Here is a 25332-nt window from a genome sequence, read left to right as displayed (position 1 = left end):
AGAACAACAGTGTGAATCTACTCTTCCTCTTCCAGTCTCTCTCCCCATCAATATCATTCCCAGTTTCGTCAGGTCAGTTTCGTTTCTAATCTATAGGCTGTTGCAGTGTGAACTGTCTGCAGACACTGTGGCTTCCAGCTCCCTATAGGGGGGGGGGGGGGGGGTGAAATCTCTTTTGAATTTTAGTCAAAGTTATCCACTTCAAAAGTGTCTGCTGCTGTTTTGCATTGTGTCTCTTGTTGTTATGTTGTTTTTCTGCTAAATGGCAACCCCTGTCGGTAAGACTTCATTGATATGCATTTCTAGGACACACTACTGCATACTGAGATTGGGCATGCTTTTCCCTTTTATTTTTTTTTGCGATTTGCCTTTTCGCTTTTTTGTGCTCATCTCTTCACCAAAGAGTGTTTATGGGGAACATCTAGCTCCACTGTTTTTGAAGTGACCTTCTAAAGATGGCACCCGTAGTCACTTCCTGCGCGATATCACTTGGCTATGATGACTTCCTGCGATATATCAATTGATATAGGGTGCCCGTTTGACCAATGGTTGGTTTCAGTTTCGTCATGTGACCCATAAAAACGCAATAAACATCTTTATCAGAGCTTTCCTTATTTCTTTCCTCCAAGGGTGAAGAGGTGACAGGCAAGGGAGGCAAGTCTCCAGAACGTATGTCGGTCAGCTCGTCAGACGAGGGAGGGGACAGCCTGGTGAAGAGCGCGGCCAAACTCAAACGACTGATGCAGGCAGAGGGGAAACACAGCAAGTAAGTACAAATCAAAAAAACATTGTGTTTTTTTATTCAGCAAGTAACTTTTGTCACTACGGCACACTAGATTATATGTTACATGTTATGGGCGCTTAGAACTATTTTAGGATTTGCGCCCTATAAATACTCTTATTATGATTATTATTATTTGTATTTTTGACCAAAATGTGACGTTTGACACAGATCAAGACAGGCATTGTTCACAGAGACCGTGCTAGCAGTTGAGATGAAACACTGACTGTTGAGATCTGTATCAAATGTCTTCACTACTTGTAAATGACTCTCACAGCTAAGTTGGACTAGTTGAGCGTGTATGAATGCATCTTGCCAGCAGGTGTTCAATGGGTAGCTGTCTGGTGTCAAGTGTACACCTTGCTGCCCTTGTCATTGCAGGAAGAAAAGGAGAAGCGGGGAGTCTCAGCCAGGCAGCTCCAAGAAGTCCAAGCGGAAAAAAGATCGGAGGAAATCGAAACGGTCAAGCTCCTCTTCGTCCTCGTCCTCCTCCTCCTCCTCCAGTTCAGGCCCCCCCTCCCCCCACGCGCAGCTCAACCAACTGTGGGAGGAGTGGCAGTCAGAGAAGGCCGAGGGGGATGGGGACAAAGGAAGGGTCAAAGGTCGGCGCTCCGCCAGCAAGGACAGTCTGCGCCAAAGCAGGGAGAGGTCAAAGGGCAAAGGTCATCATGACAGGTCCATGAGCGGAGACAGTGGAGGCGAGGGGAGGTCAAAGGGAAAAGGTCATCGTGACAGGTCCTTGAGCAGAGAAGATGGTGGAGGCAGGGAGAGGTCAAGGGTCAGAGGTCATCGTGACAGGTCCTTGAGCAGAGAAGATGGTGGAGGCAGGGAGAGGTCAAGGGTCAGAGGTCATCGTGACAGGTCCTTGAGCGTAGACAGTGGAAGCAGGGAGAGATCAAAGGGCAAAGATCGCAGGTCAAGTCTGTCACCTTCACTCAAGAAGCGCCACCGCTCTCCAGGCAGGGGAAGTAGGAGAAGATACAGCCGCAGCGTTTCCTCTGCATCCTCCCGGGGCAGACGCTCTCGAAGCAGATGGGGTTCAAGGTCATGGTCAAGGTCGAGGTCAAGCTCATCTCGTTCTAGTTCACGGAGTCGTGCCAAGCCTGGTCTTAACGTGGACAAGATGTGGGAATTATTGGGGGGGCTGCAGAAAGCGGTGGCAGTGGGGGGTGAAACATCGGCCAGTGCCGCCAGCAAGTGGGACGACCTCTCCACCTACATCGGCGTGTCTTCCAAGAACCTGGAGAACATCCTGACAGGGGTCAATGATCGTGTGGCGCCGCCGCGCAGATGCAGCAGGAAAAGGAGCCGCAGCGGTTCTGCCAGCAGCAGGGGGTCCAGCAGAGGCAGGTTCGGCAGCAGACGTCGCAGATCTAGTTTGGACCGGCGACCCAGAGAAAGTGGAGAGAGGAGGGGTTTTAACAAAAGGCAGTCTGGCACAGACAGCCGCAAACGTTTTCAAGAAGAGAGGATGGCCATAGAGCGTCAGAGAAGCAGGGAGCAAAGGTCAGGTCTGGAGCAGGAACAGAGATTTAACAGGGAGAACACAGTCAGAGGGAATGAGAGGGGCCAGCAAGAACACAGATTTAACATAGAGACAATAGTCAGAGGGAATGAGAGGGGCCAGCAGGGACAGAGATTTAACATAGAGACTCTGGTCAAAGGCAATGAGAAGGGTCTGAAAGAACAGCGTGACAGGAAGAGGGATGCTCAGGGGAGTCAATTGAAGGAAAGCAAAGTGCAGGCCGGGGGAGAAGAAGCCAGACAGGGTGAAGAAGCCAAGGGGAGCACAGATGTGGGTGGGGCTACCAGAGAACACAAAAGTAAGGTCAGTGAAATCACAGACACAAAGGTTGCTGCAGACAGCAAGGGAGACAGGGATCGTGGCAAGGAACACAAAAGTAAGGTCAGTGAAATCACAGACACAAAGGTTGCCGCAGACAGCAAGGGAGACAGGGATCGTGGCAAGGAACACAAAAGTAAGGTCAGCCAAAGCACAGCAGGCCCAAAGGTTGCTGAAGTGAAGCAGGGAGACAGAGGCAGCGGCATAGAACACAAGAGAGACAAAGACAGCGGCAAAGAACACAAGGGCAGAGTGATTGAAGGCAGACTTCAGGCTAGCGGTGGAGATACAAGCATTGTTGAAGGGAACAAGGTTGGAGAACAGACTAAAAAAATACAAGAACAAAGCAAAAGTGACAAGGCTTCATCCAAAACTGATAAAACACCATCCAAAAGTGACAAGGCGCCATCCAAAATTGACAAGGCGCCATCCAAAATTGACAAGGCGCCATCCGAAATTGACAAAACACTATCTAAAAGTGACAAGGCGCCATCCAAAAGTGACAAGGCGCCATCCAAAATTGACAAAACACTATCTAAAAGTGACAAGACACCATCCAAAAGTGACAAGACGCCATCCAAAAGTGACAAGACACCATCCAAAGACAGTAGAGCAAAGGAACCCATGTCCCAAGGTAAAGGCAGGAGCAAGGACTTCCCAGAGCGTGAAACTATCAAGCAAGAGAAAGGCAAAGATTTTGTGGCGCAAGGCAATGCCAGAGAGGAAAAAGAGTTGAGAACTAAAGAGGCAGGCCAGGCAAAACACAGAGAGATAGTGCAACAAGGCAATGCCAGAGATGAGAACGATAAGAGAAGTAAAGAGCTGGACCAGGCCAAACGCAGAGAAATAGTGCAACAAGGCAATGCCAGAGATGAGAACGATAAGAGAACTAAAGAGCTGGACCAGGCCAAACGCAGAGAGATAGTGCAACAAGGCAATGCCAGAGATGAGAACGATAAGAGAACTAAAGAGCTGGACCAGGCCAAACGCAGAGAGATAGTGCAACAAGGCAATGCCAGAGATGAGAACGATAAGAGAACTAAAGAGCTGGACCAGGCCAAACGCAGAGAGATAGTGCAACAAGGCAATGCCAGAGATGAGAACGATAAGAGAACTAAAGAGCTGGACCAGGCCAAACGCAGAGAGATAGTGCAACAAGGCAATGCCAGAGATGAGAACGATAAGAGAACTAAAGAGCTGGACCAGGCCAAACGCAGAGAGATAGTGCAACAAGGCAATGCCAGAGGTGAGAACGATAAGAGAACTAAAGAGCTGGACCAGGCCAAACGCAGAGAAATAGTGCAGCAAGGCAATCACAGCAAAGAGGAAAGGGAGAAGAGAACAAAGGGGGCGGAGGAAAGAAGCAGAGCCGAAGAGCATCCCAAGAGACAGGAAGACCATAGCAAGAGTGCTACCACTCACGGCAAGCAAGACAACCCCCCAGCCACCCCTGTGGAAAGCGCTGAAGAAGCGGAGGCGTCGCGGATCATCAACAAGAAAGGCAAGCTGACAGTTATGTCCAAGTGGGAGTCCCCCGTGCGCCGGTCACGCTGGGGGGCGACCCAGGAAGACCCCAACCCCCGGGTGTGGACAGAGCTCACCGTCGGCCAGCAGAGCGGTCACTCCAAGGACTGGACTCGGGCACCCAGAGGGGACTCGGGTCCCAGGTACGAAGGCAGGCCACAAGGAGAAAGTAGATGGTCCAGAGACCAAGTGCCAAGCAAAGGGACCAGGGATGAAATGCAAAGCAGATGGGCCAAGGAGGATGAAGTGCCAACCAAATGGTTCAGGGATGAGGTAGCCAGTAAGTTGACCAAGGAGGTTGAGGTTCCAAGCAAACAGAAAAAGGATGAAGTAGCCAGCAGATGGACAAAGGAGGAAGACGTTCCCAGCAGGGAGACAAGAGATGATGCGCCCGGTAAATGGAGCAAGGGTGAAGTGCCCAGCAGATGGACAGAAGTGGAGGTGCCCAACAAGTGGTCCAAAGAGGAGGTACCAAGCAAACAAAAAAAGGATGAGGTCCCTAGCAGATGGCCCAGAGATAAAGTACCCAGTAAGTGGAATGAAGATGAGGAGGTACCCAGTAAACGGTCCAGAGATGAGGTACACAGCAAACATAAGAAAGATGAGGTCCCTAGCAGATGGTCCAGAGATAAGGTACCCAATAAATGGAATGAAGATGAGGAGGCACCCAGTAAACATAAAGCCGAGGTGTACAGCAGATGGTCCCGAGATGAGGTACCCAGTAAACATAAAGACGAGGTGTACAGCAGATGGTCCACAGATAAGGTACCCAGTAAATGGAATGAAGATGAGGATGTGCCAAGTAAACAGTCCAGAGATGAGGTACCCGTTAAATGGTCCAGAGATGAAGTACCCAGTAAATGGAATGACGATGAGGAGGTACCCAATAAACGGTCCAGAGATGAGGTACCCAGCAAACAGAAGAAATATGAGATGCCCAGCAGATGGTCCAGAGATATGGAACCCAGCAAATTGTCCAGAGATGAGGTACCCAGTAAATGGAATGAAGATGAGGATGTGCCAAGTAAACAGTCCAGAGATGAGGTACCCGTTAAATGGTCCAGAGATGAGGTACCCAGTAAATGGAATGACGATGAGGAGGAACCCAGCAAATGGTCGAGAGAGGAAAGCAGGAGCCAAACAGCCGAGGGCAGGGAGAGGTATGCAGAGAGACGGTCACTGTCTGGACGTGAAGCAGAAGGATCCCGAGCAGACGCCGGACGGAAGTTGAGCAGGCGAGAGGAAGAGAAAGAGGACCTCCTGCAACACATGTCCATCGAGGACCTGGAGCAGACACTGTACCGCCAGATCGCAGCGCACTTCTCCGCCGCCAGTTCCACCGCGTCTGAAGAAAGCCACCTTGTGCGTCGTGGCAAGGAGAGAAAGAGGCAGGGGTCGCCTCACAGCAGCACAGAGGGCGCGGGGGAGAGAAGGGACAGAGAACTCTTCACGGGACTTCCCGTGGCCGGCCTGCTCGGGTCACAGCCAAGGACTGGTCGGGACAGAAAGGACAAGATGGAGTCTTCTCCAACGCTGGCTGTGGAAGAAGAAGAGGAGGAGGAGGAAAGATACTTGGCCAGGAGGAGGCAGCAGAAGGGCGACATCAGTGAGAGAGGCGCGGCGGACAGAAGAGCGAGAGAAGACGATAGCTGTGAAAGAAAAGAGCACTCTTCACACAGACGCAGAGCCAGCAAAGAGACGGCAGACAGGACCGGCAAGACAAGTTCAGACAGAGCGACGTATTCTGCTAGGGAAGCCCTTACCACTCGCAGAGACCGTTCCCCTGAGGAGCGAGACATAGAAGATTCATCTCCAGAGGAGAGAACAAGAAGAAGTCGGCCAGAGGGAAAGCCTAAAAGTGAGAGGGATCTATCTCCGGATGACCGGAGCAGAAGAGATCGCTCTCGTGGGAAGTCTAAACGGGACCAGTCGCCAAAAGAGGGAAGCAGGAAGCGTCAGTCGCCAGGCAGCTCCGAAGACTCGTCTCCACAAGAAAGAAACAGGAGAAGTCCGTCTCCAAGGAAGTCCAGAAAAGACCGGTCTGTGGACAAATCCCAGAGAGAGAAGTCGGAGGAAGTATCCCATGCGTATTCCTGGATGGAGAAAATCATCAGCAACGTTGCCGCCAAGGCGTCTTCTAAGCGCGCCCCTACTGGGGATATCGACATCAAGTTTCTCTTCCAGAATTTACCAGGCACAAGCAGCTCAAAGACGTCTTTACGGGAACTTGTGTCAGAGAATGTGGTGTCTTCAACATCTCGCAAGAGAAGAAGTCGCTCGGGCTCCTCATCATCTTCAGTCAGAGAAATCGTGCCAGACAAGAAGCAGCGGTCCAGCGCCGGGCAAGTTTCCTCCAAGGACAGATCAAAGCCAAAGAGGAAAAGACGTCGAAGGTCATCTTCCTCCTCTTCTTCCTCCTCTGAGGACAGGAGACGAAAGAAGCGACGATCGCCTTCATCGTCATCAAGTTCTGACGAACCACGCAAGAAGAAGCACCGATCTTCCTCACATCACGGCAAGGGAAGTGAAAAGAAACGATCTTCTTCCAAACATTCGAAAAGAAGATCCTCTTCTTCCTCCTCCTCCTCCTCCCCACCGACCAAAAAGAAAGAGAGGAAAGCGTCCCTCCAGGGGTCGGGCGTGAAGAAGCCGGTGGAGAGAGTGGGGCCCACAGACGCAGGTACAGTGACCGCGGTGGTGACTCAGCCATCAGCTGTGGCTCCCCCACCCATCAACAAGAAGCTGAACGAACTGGAGGACTTTCTCAAAGAACTGAAAACTAAGAAGAAAGAACAGCTGGTGTCAGAGGGCAAAGGGAAGAAAATCTGAAGCCTTTCACTTCAATAACAAATCATTAACCTTAAGGTGTTGTTATTGTTTAACCCCTTTTACTGCCGGAAGAATTTAGTGGGGAAAAATCTCAATACAAAATCATAACAAACGAGGTACATGCAAAAACTATTACACCAAAACTGATGAGAAAAACGTCTCCAGGGGAGGCAATCATTTCGCTGCAATTCTAAAGACAATATACAGCAGTTGTTTCCCCTGTCAGAGTATTGATTTTGTGTGTGATAGCATGACAGTATCTGATAGGTTTTGTGGCAGTCAAGGGGTTAAGTGTTGTGTAGTTCGAAGCATTTACCAGGATGGAATGTGAAGTTTGAAGGGACGCACAGAGGGGCTAGGAGGGAGGGAAAGGGAGATAAACAGAAAACACAAAGGTTTGAGTTCTTTAAGTGTTGTCTTCCTAGTATAGGGAGGGAGGGGAATTGAGTGTGTCTAATGGATGCCCAACAGTGCTGTAAAGTGTAATTTTGCATGTCAAACACTGAAACAGGCTCTTGTTTCTTTGTGTACTGTACATCTCTTGTCATTTTACTGGTAAAACAGGCTCTTGTTTCTTTGTGTACTGTACATCTCTTGTCATTTTCCTGGTAAAACAGGCTCTTATTTTCACCGTCATCACATACATGATTACTTTCCAGTGGTTTTGCAGAAATTGTACATAGTTTGTTTTTGATGTTTCTAATTGCAACCAATTCATGTAGGAGACTCATGTTGATGCGTGAGTATGTACATTGCCTTCATGCAGTTATTTTAGGGTTGGCTAGTACAAAGTCTTAACGAGTGTATTCTGCTACCAAAGAAGAGCAGTGTGGTACAATGAATCATTCAATTTTTTTTTTTTCAGTTTTAGGGAGGGGGAGGCGGTTCATGACTGAACATGTGAAAATTCTGATTTCCACATTGTCTAGCAGATTTAGAATGTTGTTTTAAAAAATAAATTTTATTCGCACAAGACTATTTGGAGGTATATTTCAGATGTTAACTTTTAATGTTGATAGTTCGGTGTTTTGGAGTTTTTCTAAATTGATCGAATGTTGAAAGATGTCTTGTTTCATTGTAAATTGAAGGTATGTCTTGCTTTAATGTAAGTGTCGTGCTATGGTGGAAAACGAATGTGTTGCATATCACAACCTTGATGCTGACTGTTTGTTTTTCTCACTGGAGTGTTTGATTTGCATGTGCAATATTTTAACAGCATTTTCACTTTGAAGACGGACTGTTGCAAATTAGATTGTTTGGTTTGAGTGATTTTAACAGTAGTGTACGTCATGATTGTGTCACACATGCACACTTGCATGCCTTTTCATCACAAGAAACTTAGCCACATAAAACATTTATTTGTCAAAACAATAGATGTACTGTGTATACAATACGAACTGGGATGGGTATAGGATTCCGATTTTAATCACACTTTTACTAATCCAGATCAACGAATGGAATTTCAATTTCATTCAACAATGGACTTGCCCGTTACAATGCCATCAAATGATCTCTCTGTATGACAACACAAAACAAGACACACCACATCAGACACCAACAACCAAAGATCTGACATTGGAACCCACCAACTGAACAAAGTGCAGTGGGTTAAGAACCAGCCCCAGGAAACATGCTGAGATAATCATACAACTGTCATCTTAATATCAACAACTGGTTTTAAATAAATAGAAGGACAATGCGATTGTCTCCACATAAGATGGAAAGCTTTCTAAGACATTAATTGGTAAAATTCAAAAGCAGTATCCCCGATTAACTCTCTCGGGCCACCATGTTGTTTTCTTCCTTGAACACAAAAATAAAGTTATCAGAATTACATGTGATAGTATTAATTGGTCAAAAATATCGCTTGTCGCCACGATTTTGCCTCTGCCAATGTTCCCTTGACTGCAAAGTTTGGGCAACAGCTACTTAACACTTAGGACACTATTCCTAAACATTTCCCAAAGATATTTCTGGTTGTGAAATTGCACATGTAAGGTTTGCTAACAGTAACAAGTTTTTTTTTTGCAGAGGACTTCTATGCAAGACTTGTTCTTAGCTTGGAACACTGAACAATTAAAGTATTTTTAGCTTGGAAAGACCCAGAGGTGGATAAGAGCAGTGTGCAACTTGCAGTCTTCAACACTCGAGGGTTTCGACTTGGCACGTGAGGTCAGGTAGCTGTAGCAGGTCAGACCCAGGGAATGAAGAAAGAGTTTGGCTGTACGTCGGCAGTTAGACTGTCACAAAAGTGACCGACGGTCACTACCTTTGGACATGCGGGGGATGTCTGCATAACACATTCACAAGGCAGCAGCCTCTGTCCGTGAATGGCGTTGCAAACAGGATTCGTTCTCGGCTTGGCTTGACGGGAAGTTCATGTTCGTACCACAAATTGTGCATATCTGTCTGCACAATTCACTGCAGCTTACTAGCTTGCACATCAAATAAAATAAAAAGACCCATCAGATTCCCAGAAAACAAAACATTTGTCCTTTTATTATGACTCAATATAAGCGATAGAAACAAATCTATTTGAATAAAAAAATGATTTTTCTACAACTGTAACAGATGAAAATGATTACAAATAACCTTTTAATGCTGCTTAAGAAGAGTTCTAAATTGTGTTTTGACATAAAATGTACACTTTTACACAACACAATATGCTTAACAACAGACCAAAACTTCCACAAGGCAATGTACGAGAAAGATGGTTCCTGTTAAAATACAGAACAGCAGAAACTGGGTACCACACAATTTACAGGAGACGGATACAGTGACATTCAGTCCACACGTCTCCAACACAAGGACTCCACCCAGCTGAGGATGGTGATAACATAATACATGCTAACATCATACATGCTAACATAATACATAATAACATAATAACATTACCGTAAAATTCCTAGCAAACGCCCAGTATCTAGCAAACGCCCACCCCCCACTTCGGGCCAAAAGGTGTGCAGAGGGGTCACTACCTAGCAAACGCCCACTCCGGGTTGTTTTTTTGCGGGAGACACATTCCACCTCGCGTCCTTCCCCAGTTGAGAGTACCAGACAATGTGCGTTTGTATGCATCCACAAATGGATGGATGACGAGGAACACCATCCTGCCCTGGATTCAGCGTGTTCTTAGGCCAGCAGACGAGCGTTGCTCCAACTTCTGGACTGCTACAGCGCTCACAAAACCCAGGAAGTCAGACTGGAAGTGCTTGCCGCAGAGCAAGTTGACTAGGTCTTTGTGCCTGCAGGCAAAGATGTTCTAGGCTACGCTCGTCTAGCCTAGAACATCTTTGCTGCAGGCAGCACAGCTTTGGCCCAGCCACTGAGCCAGTCGATGTCGGTTTCGCCAAGCCTTTTAAAGATGGCATCAGAGACTGCTGGGTTGAGTGGACTGAGAGAAGCAAGACCACCGACAGCTGCTGACAACCTCAAGCAGCCTAGAAGGCAAGACGTCATCAACTGGGTCAGCAGGGCATGGGAGAACATACGACTTTCTTTCATCAACCCTATCAGATCTCCAAACAAGAGAAGAAACTGTGTTTGTGCTGACGTTATTCTGAGAATTAGAAGAATCAAGGTCTCTTGTGTTCTTTTTTTTTCTTCTTCTTTTTTTCTATCACAGATCGTCAATCTTTATTTGTGTAAACAAACGGTGTGTTTTATCACTTTGTTTTTCTTGTGAAAATGTGATGACACTGTATCTTGCAAAGGGGTGTATACCTAGCAAACGCCCAACCCCTACTTTTACCCAAAATCTGTGTGGAAGGGGGGTGGGCGTTTACTAGGGATTTTACAGTGTACATGCTCGCATAATCAGACCTGTTTACCCTAAACCCGAGGCAAGAGTACTTTCCCAAAAAGTTGAGTGTATTTTTCAAAAAGTTGTTGTACTTTGCAAGCAAAGCCATATGGGCTAGGGAAAATGTACGCGTGGGTGCAAACGTGTTTGTGTAAGAATAGCATGTCTTGTGAACACCTTCAGAATTTAACTCCTTCCAATACAACAGGGATAAAACAATTTTATTTACCTGTCAGTTTATAGCATTATAACCAGTGTCTTCCAAACAGATTGATAATGAAAAGATGAAGTTCGTGAAATAACATCTGCGGTTGACAGTGGCAAGTTCAGTTTTACAATCATCTCAGAAAACATTGCTTCAGCACGGACTACAGCCTTTTCTTCTGGCAGGATTTGCTTTGCGGGAATGAACTTCATAATTTCTTGGCAGCTTTCAGCGGATTTCTTTGCAGCAACCCTGTCCAGGTGAGTTTTGGAACTGCAGTGTCCTTCGATGTCATATTTCCCAGCATGGGCAACGGAGAAATCTGATTTACAATACTTGCAGTGTGCATGACTTTTTCCCATAGTTGACTCCACAATGCCTGGCTCTTTCTTATATTTCTCCAAGAAAATCTGCTGCTTCTGCTGTTTAGACTTGGTACAGTCATCCGAAACTGGCACATTTTACCGCTTCATTTTGCCACAATTGTCCAGACGATCGCACGTGCCAACAACTGAACATGGTTTCCACAGCTGAAGACTCGCTGTCATGGTTATCTCCTTTCGACCGGAAAACTTATTCTTATGCGTATTTTGTGTGTGTGTCGCGTATTTGCGTACCGATAATAATTTGGCGTACAAAATACGCCCAAATCGTACTGGTAAACAGGTCTGCATAATACATGCCAACAAAATACATGCCAACTTTATACATGCTAACATAATACATGCCAACTTTATACATGCTGTCAGTATCACTTTTTTCTTTTCTTCTGGAGGGGGGGGGGGGGGGGAGGAGTAACTACACTGATTGTGATCGAAGTCTACTTTAAAAAATCGCGGACGTGTCGTTTGTGCCAGCAGCGGAATGCATAGCCCCTCCATAGGAGCCTAAATTGATGACGTCACTGCAATAAAGTCTGTGGACTCCATAAAGTCTCTTATTTCTAATGCATGGACCGCGCATAGAGCCTTATGCCATCCATAAAGTTATAGCAGGCCCCTCCTTCCAATAAGAGTTATGGAACCGGCTATTGGAGCGTTTAAAATGGCGGCTGCTTTCATGCCGATTCAGGATGAGAAGAAATTTGAGAAGCAACCGGATCTTTCTTGACCGCCTACATCCACTGAATCGTTACGACGACGTGGAACTGTACAGAAAATTCCGCTTTCGTCGGCAGGACATTCTTGCAATCACGGATGAACTGTAAGAGCAACTCGAACTGCTGAATCGAAAGGGTGCATTGCCGCCGGTTCTGCGGGTTATCTTGACTTTGGGTCAGTTTTTACGCGTGCGGATCTTTTCAAGATGTGTGTACATAATATCGCGGTACATAATAATAATGATAACAAGAAGAGCAAACGCTCGATCGAGTCACTTTCGCAGTTCTGAATATTATATGAGGCATCAGATGGACAGGAAGAAATTGCTATTCACAACACAATGAGTCACGTTCACATAAAATTTGAGCCCGGTCACTTTTATAGTTTCCGAGAAAAGCCCAACGTTAAGTTGTGTGTTGCCAAACAGAAAAGGCTAGTTATCTCCCTTGTTTTTCTGATAACGTTCGTAAAAGGCTACAGATGTAAATACTTTGATGTAAAGAATAATCCTACAAAGTTTCAATCACATCCGATGAACTTTGTCAAAGATATAAAATGTCTAATTTTTCCTTTGACGCTGACCTGTGACCTTGAAAAAGGTCAAAGGTCAACGAAACCATCGTTAAAGTGTAGAGGTCATTGGAGGTCACGACTAAACAAAATATGAGCCCGATCGCTTTGATAGTTTCCGAGAAAAGTCCAACGTTAAGGTGGTGTCTACGGACGGACGGCCGGCCGGACAGACTAACACTGACCGATTACATAGAGTCACTTTTTCTCAAGTGACTCAATAATACGGGAATTTATAACATCAAACACAGCATGCAGAACCAGCAAGAGAGTGACATACTTTTATGGCGAGGGTACCGGAATGGATATAGTTTCCAAACCACGAAAGCTAAGTTTTATCAGGAGACGGGCTTTCCAAACTGTCTGCGGCAAATGGTGTAAAACTGACCCGCCGCGAAGCATCACAAAGCTTGACGCATGCGCAGAGACACAGGATGACGGGGAATCCCTTCCACTATCTACGTGTTAAAAATAGAGCCGCTCTTAGTTATTGCAGGCACTATTTGACCTCATGCATGCGGACCGCTGAGTTCTATAGTGCGTTTCATAGCTATGGCAGGCACTATCTGACCTCATGCATGCGGACCGCTGAGTTCTATAGTGCGTTTCATAGCTATGCGCTCCACAGCGCTATGAAATCCTAAAAGTATGGAGGGGCTATGCATTCAGGCCCAGATCTAAAGATCAGATAAGAAACCAAGGGCAAGACACTAGAAAACGGGTTACTTCCCTTATACTGACCCTTGCTCAGCGTATCCTCTCTTCCGTTCAAGGTAGAAACCTCTTTTTTGCTACCACAGTCTGTCCATCCACTTCCAAGCTACACACAGAATTTCAGATTTGCTTTTTGTTAATTTGCTCAGCTTTTCACCAAATTGAATTTTGGGGAAAATTATCTAGCTCTGCTGTTCTGAAGTGACCATCTAAAGATGGCGCCCTTAACTGATGACTCAGAGTTAAAACGTTCAGTACTTGATTCAGGGTTCCTGCAGGGCAGAGCTGATACAATTCAAGGAGTTTTCAAGGACATTTCCAGGACCAAATAAATGCTTTTCAAGGACATGATTTTCCCCAAATTAATGCAAAGCACCAAGCTTACCTTCAGTTTTTCAATTTATCAAGTTTCTGGTGAATTTCTTTCTCAAGAGATGCCACTTCGTCCTTCTTGGTTTTTGCACTTTTCCTCAAAGCATTTGACTTTGCTATGAAGTTGAAGTTCTGCGTGTGTTCAGCCTTTTCTGCAAAAGCATCTGCGCTTTTGAGCAGGTCAGCCACACAATCTTCGATCTTTCTTTTCTTTGCTTGGAGAGTCTGAATCTCATCCATGTCAGCCTTTCTTTTTTGCACATGTGTCTCGTTCTTCTTCTTCTCTTTCTCTTCCTCCAAGTACTCAGAGTACCTTTGCCGAGCACTAGCAGCATTGTAGAGTAGCTTTTTTGACAACATCACTTTCTCAGCTCCACCTACGTTTGCAATGTGGTCTGTCACATGCCTCTGTGCTACAAGGGTTCTCCCTTTCATGTTGTCTGTCATAATCTCTTTGTTAACAGAGAATCCTCGTTCGACAGAGGCCTGTCCGTGGGACAACATCAGCAGCTCTCTTATGACACACCACAGGTCTTTCCATTCCTTCCTCGAAGCAAGCAGGGAGAAGTACAGTGAGTCAAGGCGTCCAGTCTGGGAATCAAAATCTCGTAGCTCAGCATTTCCAACCATTTCAGTTGCAAACTCATTGTACTGGTCAATGATTGAATCTCCCAATAAAACATCCACTCTCTTGATCTCAGCCATGCCGTCTAAGCAGTTATGTAGCTGTTGCTCAGCCTTCTTTTTGTTGTTGAGGACCACATCGGGCTTGAGCCAAGCCAGGTTGCGGACAAGACTGTATCTCAGGGGTGATTTTTCCAAAATCTTGGTGACAACATGGATCAAAAACTTCTTTGTTTCAAGTCGAAGCACCATCTGATCCTTTTCAGAGACCTTTCCCCGTGACTTCAGGTCTCTCAGTAACCTGTGGGATGCAAAGCCGATATTGATTTTGCTGCCATCCTTGTGAGTTTTTACCTCTGACAAGTCCTGCGAAGCAAGGATCAGCTTGGAAGTAGAGGAACCAACATTCTCCATGATGTCATCCTTCACAAACCTGCCCATCATGTTCCGCACCACATCAAATAAATCATCTGCAAGGAAGGGGAGGACAGGCTTGTCAGTCTGATATTGCCTCAGGAAAGGCTCAATGTCTTTTGCAATGGAAATGAAGATCTGCAGCTTCACAGTAAACAGCACATCATTGCAACATTTCAAAACTGTGCAGAATGTGTCTGTACTGGGACAGTTTTTTGCTGCCTTCAACTTGTGAGCAAATGTCTGAAGATGTGGCCAGATTTCAAGGACTCTTTCGCAGACGCTCACATTCTCAAGCCAGCGGTGAGCACAAAACTTCTTGGGAAATGAAGTACATCCAGTCCAAGTAACAAAATCCTCACGTCGAGCTGGGGTGTCATGAAACAGTTTGTACATGGAACTCAGTGATTTGTCCAAATCCCAACCAGTTTTGTCGTAGCCATTCTTGAATGCGTTATGCAAAGTATGCAGCCCACAGCTGCCAACATTGTACAGCTGTTTCTTGGTTTGCGTCGATGTGTCAATATCTTTGCACAACTTTCCAAATGTTGACCAATTGACATTTGGTCCGTCCATTGACAACTGGACGATGCTCTCCTTGCCTAGAATCTCACAACATTCTTCAAGTTCAGAGTACAAAATATCAGCTGTAGCATGGCCAAGAAACTTGGACGTCAGATAGCGTGTCTGAACCTGGCCATCATCCCAAAACCGGATGTGAACGTCAAGTTGGTTTTGTTGAAGCTGCTTATTTAAGCTTTCATCGAACAGAAGAACGTATCCTCCGGCAGCCTTTTTTGCATTTGCTGTCAGCATTTCAGAGAAATATGGTCCAAGACCAAAGGTGACCAGATATGCCGCTTTGCTTTCTCCACATGAGAACTGTCTTGCTTCTGGGCAGTTTGGAAACATCTTGCCCAAAATACTGTTCATGCCTTGGAAACTTCTGAACGAGAAATGCTTCTCCATTGAATACAATGTCCAGTAGACTTCTGCCTTCAAGACATCAGTGTTAGAGCACCAACTTGATACAGTCACAGGCACAGAAGAATCAGGTTCAGTCATCACTGGAGTAGCAGATGAACTTGGACCCGAAGAATGCCCTGCCACTGCAGATGAGACACCAACTGAGGCCCCCGAGGATTGTGTAGAGCTACAAAACACACATCTCCAAAGAGCTATCAGAAGAATGCTAGAGAGAGAGAGTCAGAGAGAGAGGGAGAGAGAGGGAGAGAGAGAGGGGGGGAGAGAGAGGGAGGGAGAGAGAGAGAGAGGGGGGAAGGAAAAAAAGAGGCAAAAAAAGAAAGAGAAGAAAGAGAGAGAGAGAGAGAGAGAGAGAGAGAGAGAGAGAGAGAGAGAGGGGGGGGGGGGGAGAGGGAGAGAGAGAGGGAGAAAGAGCGAGAGTCTCAGAGATCACACCTTTGCTGCATAAAATCTTCCAAGTTCCATCGTCAAGAAAGAGAACAAGAGGCGAAGCCTTCAAGGCTCAGGTAAGAAATCGACAAACAGTAACACAAACTCAATCACTCCGTCACACATACACACAGTAAGCATAGGTGAAACTGTGCAAGAAAGCGAGACACTAGATCTAGATCTGTCTGTCTGCATGTAGCCTACTTACAGGGACACGACTGCCAACTAGTCTCGGCCCGCTCAAAATAACAATGACCGAGACGCGTGACGTCTAACCCTCTTACGCCATAATGTGACGTCTTCAAATGACGAAATGTTAAAGTTTCTACCACACGCACAGACAGATAAAGTTACGATCACATAGGCTACACTTCGTGAGCCAAAAGAGAGAGAGAGAGAGAGAGAGAGAGAGAGAGAGAGAGAGAGAGAGAGAAAAAGAGAGAGAGAGAGAGAGAGAGAGAGAGAGAGAGAGAGAGAGAGAGAGAGAGAAAGAGAGAGAGAGAGGGAGATCACACCTTTGCTGCACAAAATCTTCCATCGTCAATTTCGGGGCAGAGTTTTCATTTCCTTTGATGAGCATCTGGTGTCGTGCACCGGCCATGTGGCTTTTTAAGGCGGCTTCTCCCATGCTCGAAATGTTGAAGTCTTTTTTACACACGAAGCATCGCGCATGATGTTTCGATTTATCCGATGCTTCTGCAAGCCAAGCTTTGTATTTTGCATTGGCAAGCCATTGACGGTTGAAGACGCAGTTGCCTTTCCCCATTTTCCACGCTAAGACACAGGAAATGCCACTGCGGTTCTCCGCGTCTGCAAACTATTAGTCATTCCGTAGTTGTTTCCCTTGCCAACTTCCGGGAAGGGAAGCAACTACGGGTGACTAGTAATAGTTCGTCTGCTTTCGTTTTCACTCGATCTTTTATTCTCCCAAAATGTGTGTACTGTATTTGACGAAAAAAAAGGGGGTTGCATTTTTTTTTTTTAATAAGACAAGCTGCTGACGAAATGTATAGGCAACAATTTGGAAAAATCAAGTACTTTTCAAGGACTATTTAACAAAACTCTATTTTCAAGCACTTTTCAAGCCCTGGAAAAGGTTTTCCAATTTTCAAGGAGTTTTCCAGGGTTCAAGGACTCTGTACGAACCCTGATTGATTACCACAACAACAAAACAAAACAAAAGAGCAGGCAAAATGGTACACAACAGAACAACATAAGATCATTGCAATGGTATAACAATTCACAACCAGGATCTGGAAAAAGAGTAAGTCGAGAAAACTAAGCACACACACACTGACTCCAAATACAAGTGCAGTATGTGTGTACAGAGTAAGCCGAGAAAACTGAACACACACACACCGACTTTAAATTATTATGGAACAACAAAGAAGTTCCACTGTTTCATAAATAAGCACAAGTTTTGAATTTTGCTGAAAATCAGACAAGGGATCGCCGACTGTTGAACAGGGAATGGTGCACCACAAAACCACACTGAAACGGCAGTTACCACACATTGCACACAATCACATTGCTCGTCAAGCCACACTTGCTTGACCATTGTACATAAGGCCAAAAAAAAAAAAAGGTCTGTTTACGGTAACATAGGCCAAAAAAATAGGGTCGGTAGGTCAGGATTTTTTTTTTTATTTCCAAAAAAACATATTTTTACGTTATTTTGTGGGTTTTTTATTATTTTTTTTCCCCAAATGCCAAAAAAAAGTCTAGGGTCGCGCGAAAAAAATAGGGTCGGTCGGGTTACCGTAAACAGACTATTTTTTTGTTGTTGGCCTAAGCTGTTAATGGAGACGCATGTCACTTTCATGTTTCTCTTTCACCATGGTCACAAAACTGTTCTCCATGAAGCCCTCTCCGAAGCGTTTTCTGATCCACACCCGCACCCTCAGCTAGCTGTCTGTAATGAAGCAGTGAAGATTGACGACGGTGCTGACGACAACGATACTGATGATGTACTCAACGACGACGATGTTGATGTGTCAAGATGATGAGCTCAACGACGATGATGATAATGTACTTGACGACGATGATGATGATGTAGTGAACGACGATGATGATGCTGTGTCGCGATGAGGTGGTGCGTGGTATCAGGCCTGGCCCTGTGAAGACTGTGCCGACCCCTTCAGCTGCCGGAAGCAAGCCACGTAGTTCAGCCACTGGTGACTCTGGTCCGGCCTGTAGACACGCAAAAGAACAGACTGATTAAACACACATACTTCCACTGAAGACTCCTACAAGGTTTACTGCCTCAAGACACGGGCTGTGTTCTCACACCAAAGAGTACTTCCGTTTCAAACTGAAAACTGAAGCTGGATCGCAACAGTAGTTCTAACGAGTTTTGCGAACCTCACTGCCTCTTTAGGCCCCCGTCTCATTGGCCCCCCCGTCTCATTGGGTCCCCGTCTCATTGGGCCCCCACACTTTTTTTTAGCAATAACAAAACGTGTCATTGGACCCCCGTCTCTTTGGGCCCCCAGTATAATAAACAAGCCTGAACGGTATTTTCTGTATTTCAGCAATGCAAAGGTACAACCCCTCCACGTTAAAGGCACAGTAAGCATCCCGTAAACCATCACAGACCCTCCCTCGGCCATCCCATCTCTAACCCTGAACCCATCACCTAATTCACGCACACCAGTCTTTCTGTCCAAACAATGGCGCCTGCAAATCATGGGGCACACGTCATCAGTTTCCCCGCATACTCAAAAACAGGTGACATGTTCGTTTCCGTAGGATAATTATAGCCGTGACGAAATATATTTATCTTCCCGACGTGTTTTTCAAGCAAAAATTTAAAAAATGTCTCTCCGACAATGTTTAGAGTTTGGCTTATCTGTCAAAATCACGTTTGAGATGTCCGTGTTTGAGTTAGCTATTTTTTGACAGAGTTTGGCTTATCCAAATTATAAATAGTCTTACAAAGAGGGGGTCTAGCGGGGAATTGATTTTGGCTTCAGATATCCGAGTTTTCTGCTTAAGCGTGTTTCGTTTAGGCGAGTGCGGCTGTACACACATTTACGCAATCCAGTAATGGGATGTAGACGCAGCTCATTACTTTAGATTATTTCAATTCGTCAGCTTTCGACGGACTGGTAATACTCACAAGAAGGCCGGCATGCCTAAATCCCCCTTTGACCTTTAAATGACATTGACCCTGAAAGGTCATAATATCTAGACTTGGGGGCCCAACGAGACGGGGGCCCAATGAGACGGGGACCCAACGAGACGGAGGCCCAACGAGACGGAGGCCCAATGAGACGGCGACCCAACGAGACGGGGGCCCAACGAGACGGGGGCCCAACAAGACGCGGGCCCAATGACATGGGGGCCCAATGAGACGGGGGCTCAAAGACATCTTGCCGGTATTTCTCGGGGCCAACAGCACGAACAAACCAGACAGGTAGAGAGGCACAACCTCAACCCAGTAAAGTGGAATGTAAGGCTTCTTTTTAAGCCTACTGTCTATATGATACTTACCGAGACAGTACTATTCTTGCACATTATCTATTATAGGCCGAAAAAATTGGACAAAACGCTGAGTGGGTACAATTATCTCCCATAACCATGCGCCACCGTGGATCCCAAGCACTGTCCGAGTGCTTCCCCCTTACAGGATGTAGGTGGCGCGTCCTCTTTCTTTATGAGCTGCAGACCCTCAAAAAGCCCATAACATATCAAGAGGGGAGGCGGGAGGGAAACTCTAATAGTACTGTCTCGGTAAGTATCATATAGACAGTAGGCTTAAAAAGAAGCCTTACAGTCAATATAACACTTACCTCGACAGTACTATTCTTGCACAGAATACCAGAGTGGTGTGAGGGTGATATGTAGAGTATTAAACTCCTTAATCAAAATCACTTAAATCCAAGGATTAAGATACCCAGGCAATTTTCGAACAGTACTACCGTAAAAGAAAATATACCCAAGAAACATATCTTAGACTGACGTGACCATGCTGGCAACCACTGCTGTGTGGTGAACTCAATGTCAAAGTCCAGGCCACTCAAAGCTTGAATACCACTGAGTCTACGGCAAGTGGCTAAAGCGATGGGGAACAATTAGTCTTAAAAATCAGCAACTTGATACTGATGCCTGCCAGGGGTTCAAACTCATTGCTACGCAGGAGTTTGAGGACCAGAAAGACATCCCCCTTGGGAAATGAAACCCGAGGTTTAGACACCGCTGCATTGCTAATACCCGAAAGGACATTAGCGATGAGGGAGGACCTGATCAAGTGTTCAGATCTGCGACCAGTAGCGGCCGCAATCGTGGAAGCGATGGCAGATCTGTATCCAAGAAGAGTCTTAGAAGAAAGACTCTTCTTTTGATACACTTCCACCAGGAAGTTGGCCAAGTCCTGTGTTGAGGGATAAAGCGGCTTTATCCCCTTGGACAAGGCGAAGGTGGCCCAAGCTCTCCAGCGTAAGTCGTAGAGCTGATTAGTTGATCGCCTCTTAGCGTTCAAGGAAAACTCTACTGAACTCTTGTGCAATCCTAGTGCAAGCAGTTTGGAGCGCACAAGAGCCATGCGGTCAAGCACAGACTCTCTGGACGTGGATGAGGGAGGCATGATCGAGGCTGGAGCAGACCTCCCCCGTCCAGATCCAGAGGTAGAGGGTCTACGTGGGTGAGACCGCGAAGATCTGGAAACCACGGAGCTGTTGGCCAGTAAGGCGCGACCAAAATCAGTCTTGGTCGTTCCTGCAGATATTTTGCCAGCACCCTCGGAATCAGAGATGTCGGGGGATAGGCGTAAGCATCGAGGAGCCTCCACAAGAGAGTGAATGCGTCCAAGTGGAACGCATTCATGTCTCGAAAGGGGCTGACGTACCTGGGAAGCCGAGCGCTGAATCGAGTTGCGAACCGATCGATCAGAGGACGGTCCCACCTTGCCCACAGACGCTGTAGAACGTTGTGAGCGATGGTCCATTCTGTGGAGAGAACCTGATCGCTCCGACTGAGAATGTCGGCCAGGGCGTTCAGTTTCCCCGGAACGAACTGGACTGACATCCGGACCTGATTGGTCTGGCACCAGAGCAGAATCTCCTCCGCCAACAGGGAGAGGGACCGAGAATTGGTGCCCCCCTGGTGGCGAAGGTAAGCTAAGCATGTGGTGTTGTTGTCCCCGTTGAAAATCAGAGGGGCCAAGGACAGGCCGAATGGGAGGGCCCGAAACTCGAACACTGTGCCCTCCCAAACGAACCGGAGCAGATGTCGGTACCCCGGGGCCACCAGGATGTGGAAGTAAGCATCCTGGAGGTCCCAGACATGGCCCAATCGTTTGGCCGGATGGCCAACCGGACCGACGAAGGGGTTTCCATCTTGAACTTGCACCTGTGAAGGTACAAGTTCAAGGTGGAGAGGTCCAACACCGGCCTGAACCGGCCGTCCTTTTTGGGGACGGTGAACAGGCGGGAGCAGAACCCCGGAGAAGGCTGAGAAAGGGGGTAGACCGCCTTCTTCTCGACCAACGAGTTCACCTCGTCCTGAAGAGCCTGCCATCTGGCAGGGTCTCGAGGAGGGGGGAACGTCCAGGTTAGAGCGGACAATGGAGGTTGTGACGACAGCGGTAGAGAAAACCCCGACCACACCACCCTCAAGAAAAACTGGTTGGAGACCAGTCTGCCCCACATGCCGCGGGCCCGAAAAAGGGAACCGACGGACGAAAGAGGGGCAACTTGAGGGGGCGTCAACGTAGGGCCGGGACTCACTGAAAATTCTGCTGGCGGGCAGGCGCAGGCTTGCGACCACCCCCCCTGGTGGTGCTGCTTCCCCTTACCTGTCTGAGCACCATTCGTCTTGCTTGGGAACGCAACAGGCGCCTAAGAGGAGGAAGAAGGAGGCAGTGAAACTGGCTTCTTCTTCTTCTTCTGAGGCTGGGAGCTGGAGGTAACTGTAGCACTTCTCTTACTCCCCGCCGCCGTCGCCGAAGCAGCGAGGCCAACCATCAGAGAATCAGTGTTCCTCTGGCGTGTGGACTCCACCACAGAACGAACAGTGTCCGGATGAAAGAGGGAAGAAGGCTGAGGAAACGTGTTCCTCAGACTCTTCCTCATATCCGGAGGCACTATAGAAGTAGGCAGAAAATGATCACGGAACAGGGCCAATAAAGTGGACCCGTGTTCCAATGGCCAATTCTGCCGCAGACGTCACGCACGATCGCACGGCATGCAAAGCCCGATCCACTCGAACCGTGTCAAGGACCCGAGTGGAATCGGACTCTGCCCGATCGGGAGGGTCCAACAGTGTGGACAGCGTGCTCATCCATGTCAAGGCCTGTGATTGGGCCTCGACTGTGGAAGAAACGGTGGCCTCAAGATTGTGGAACGAAGCAGAGCTCAGTTCCACCTTCTTGACCGAAGGCACCTCCCCAACGAACACATCACCGTCAGCCCCACCCTAAACACTCGAAGTCTGGAAAGGGAGAGTTCGAGAGTCAAAGGGAAAAGGGAGGGACGAAACAGATTGGACACGAGGAAACAGTGGAGGTGCGCCTCCCGAAGGAAAGCATGGCACTGAACCCGCGTCCTCCCGAGGAACATAGGTCGCGTTAGCACGTGAATCTGTACTCCTCAGGCGATGTGCTGCCGCTTCCACCGTGGCACTAAGACTAGGGTGGAACGCGAATTGCCGGCGGCCGGATCGTTCATAAAACGAGCCGCCGGCAGACGCGGCGTGAGCCTCCCGCGCCCGGGCCGAAGCGGACTCAAAGGACGAGAGGGCGTCTCAGGGAAGGACGTCCTGAAACTGTTCAAACGTCCTTCTAGCTGTGCGAGGACGAGCCTCCTGCCTCTCGTCCTCAGACCCCGGGTCCAGGTCCTGTGTGTCAACACTAGACGACAGACGCTTAAGAGAGGCATCCGTGACGTCAAGACGCCGCGTGATGTCTGTCATGTACTGTTGGAAAGTACGAAGCATAGCTTCGGAAGTTCCATCAGAAACCGGCAAGGGTAGAGGATCAGTGTTAACCTCAGGGCGACCCTGATCCTCCTCCCTATCGTCCTCCGACTCACTCTCCTCTTCACTTCCCGACAACTCCTCAAAAGCAGGAGTGTAGGGAGCTTGAGGGGGAAGAGCCGAAAGCGATGAAGCAGGCTGTGAAGAAACGCCCACAGAAGCAAGAGGCCGCGAAGACCCCTGCCCCAAAGACGAAACGTCTCCAGCAGCCGAAGGGGGAGAAAAACAACAACCCTGCGACTGTTGGGTCAGCCCAGCCAACGAACCCCCGCCATTTATAGACTGAACAGGAACCCATCGGGTCTGATCAGAAAAGAAATGGTCCGGTCCGGTCGGGGGTGCCGATCCGGTCCGGTAGGGTGGTCCGGTCCGGTGCCGGACCATCCGGAGGTCCCGTTCGGCACCGAACCATCGTACCCACAGAAGTGTTCGGGTGGTTAGGTCCGGACGTGGACATACCGTACCATCCGGACCTGTGGTCCGGTTCGGTGCCAGACCATCCAGACCAACAGAGGTGGTCGGGTGGTCCGGCACCGGGCCATCCGGACCCGTAGGTCCGGACCCGTAGGTCCGGACCCGTAGGTCCGGACCCGTAGGTCCGGACCCGTAGGTCCGGTACCATCCGGAGGTCCTGTTCGGCACCGAACCATCCGTACGCACAGAAGTGTTCGGGTGGCTCGGTCCGGGCGTGGACGTACCGTACCATCCGGACCCGTAGGTCCGGTTCGGTGCCAGACCATCCGGACCAACAGAGGTGGTCGGGTGGTCCGGACCGGTCCGGTAGGGTGGTCCGGTGTTCCGGTCCGGTGTTCCGGTCCGGTCCCGTACCATCCGGAGGTCCCGTTCGGCACCGAACCATCCGTACCCACAGAAGTGTTCGGGTGGTTCGGTCCGGACGTGGACACACCGCACCATCCGGACCCGTAAGTCCGGTGGTCCGGTGCCAGACCATCCGGACCAACAGAGGTGGTCGGGTGGTCCGGTCCGGACCGGACCACCGGTCCAGCACCGGACCATCCAGACCCGTAGGTCCGGTCCGGTCCCGGACCATCCGGAGGTCCCGTTCGGCACCGAACCACCCGTACCCACAGAAGTGTTCGGGTGGCTCGGTCCGGACGTGGACATACCGTACCATCCGGACCCGTAGGTCCGGTTCGGTGCCAGACCATCCGGACCAACAGAGGTGGTCGGGTGGTCCGGACCGATCCGATAGGGTGGTCCGATGTTCCGGTCCTGTGGTCCGGTCCCGTACCATCCGGAGGTCCCGTACGGCACCGAACCATCCGTACCCACAGAAGTGTTCGGGTGGTTCGGTCCGGACGTGGACCTACCGTACCATCCGGACCCGTAGGTCCGGTGGTCCGGTATGGTCCGGTTCGGTGACAGACCATCCGGACCAACAGAGGTGGTCGGGTGGTCCGGTTCGGACCGGACCACTGGTCCGGTACCGGACCATCCGAACCCGTAGGTTCGGTCCGGTCCCGTAGCATCCGGAGGTCCCGTTCGGTACCGAACCATCCGTACCCACAGAAGTGTTCGGGTGGCTCGGTCGGACGTGGACATACCGTACCATCCGGACCCGTAGGTCCGGCATGGTCCGGTTCGGTGCCAGACCACCCGGACCAACAGAGGTGGTCGAGTGGTCCGGCCCCGACCGGACCACTGGTCCGGTACCGTACCATCCGGACCCGTAGGTCCGGTGGTCCGGTGTGTTCCGGTTCGGTGCCAGACCACCCAGACCAACAGAGGTGGTCGGGTGGTCCGGTCCCGACCGAACCACTGGTCCCGTACCGTACCATCCGGACCCGTAGGTCCGGGGGTCCGGCAAGGGCCAGAGGTACTGTCCCGTACCGGACCCTAAGGTCCGGTACGGTCCCGTACCATGGGTCCCGTCCGGACCAAACCCGGAGGTCAAGTCCAGTCGGGACCCGTGGGTCCGGTTCGATCCCGACCCGTAAGCCTGGAACGTTCCGGACCCTTGGTCCGGACCATCCGTCACCCGAACACCAGACGCTAAGGAATGGCGTGGGGTCAAGACGGTCCGGTCGGAGGTGTCGGTCTGAGCAACAGAAACAATGTTCCCGTCGCCCTGACCATTCGACAGAAGTACCACGTTCTGTCGAACACCTCCACGTCCAGTAACTAGTCGGCCGGAGCGTCTTAACAAGA

General features: G+C 48.7%; 2 protein-coding genes and 1 long non-coding RNA gene across 7 annotated transcripts in view; 1 reads left to right on the top strand and 2 right to left on the bottom strand.

Moving 5' to 3' along the window:
• Positions 1–8134, top strand: part of LOC138983519 (trichohyalin-like) — a 28152-nt gene extending 20018 nt beyond the window's left edge. For 2 of the 4 annotated variants that reach the window (XM_070356772.1, XM_070356771.1), the window contains exons 14-15: positions 630–766; positions 1163–8134. In XM_070356772.1, the coding sequence (XP_070212873.1) occupies positions 630–766; positions 1163–6977 (5952 nt within the window). In that variant the 3' untranslated portion in view covers positions 6978–8134. The remainder of the gene's footprint in view (positions 1–629; positions 767–1162) is intronic. The other 2 variants (XM_070356775.1, XM_070356774.1) reach the window with 2 other exon arrangements.
• A 181-nt stretch (positions 8135–8315) lies between these two features.
• Positions 8316–13626, bottom strand: LOC138983527 (uncharacterized). Its single transcript, XR_011461179.1, has 2 exons — positions 13226–13626; positions 8316–13162 (listed from the first exon to the last, which is right to left on the bottom strand). It is a non-coding gene; the product is annotated as an uncharacterized lncRNA (long non-coding RNA).
• Positions 13627–17348: 3722 nt separating this feature from the next.
• Positions 17349–25332, bottom strand: part of LOC138983520 (protein timeless-like) — a 41905-nt gene continuing 33921 nt past the window's right edge. For both annotated transcript variants that reach the window (XM_070356776.1, XM_070356777.1), the window contains exon 23: positions 17349–18381. In XM_070356776.1, the coding sequence (XP_070212877.1) occupies positions 18294–18381 (88 nt within the window). In that variant the 3' untranslated portion in view covers positions 17349–18293. The remainder of the gene's footprint in view (positions 18382–25332) is intronic.

Source organism: Littorina saxatilis, linkage group LG13 (assembly GCF_037325665.1).
Source record: "Littorina saxatilis isolate snail1 linkage group LG13, US_GU_Lsax_2.0, whole genome shotgun sequence".
NCBI lineage: Eukaryota > Metazoa > Mollusca > Gastropoda > Littorinimorpha > Littorinidae > Littorina > Littorina saxatilis.
This window is presented reverse-complemented; position numbering and strand designations above follow the sequence as displayed.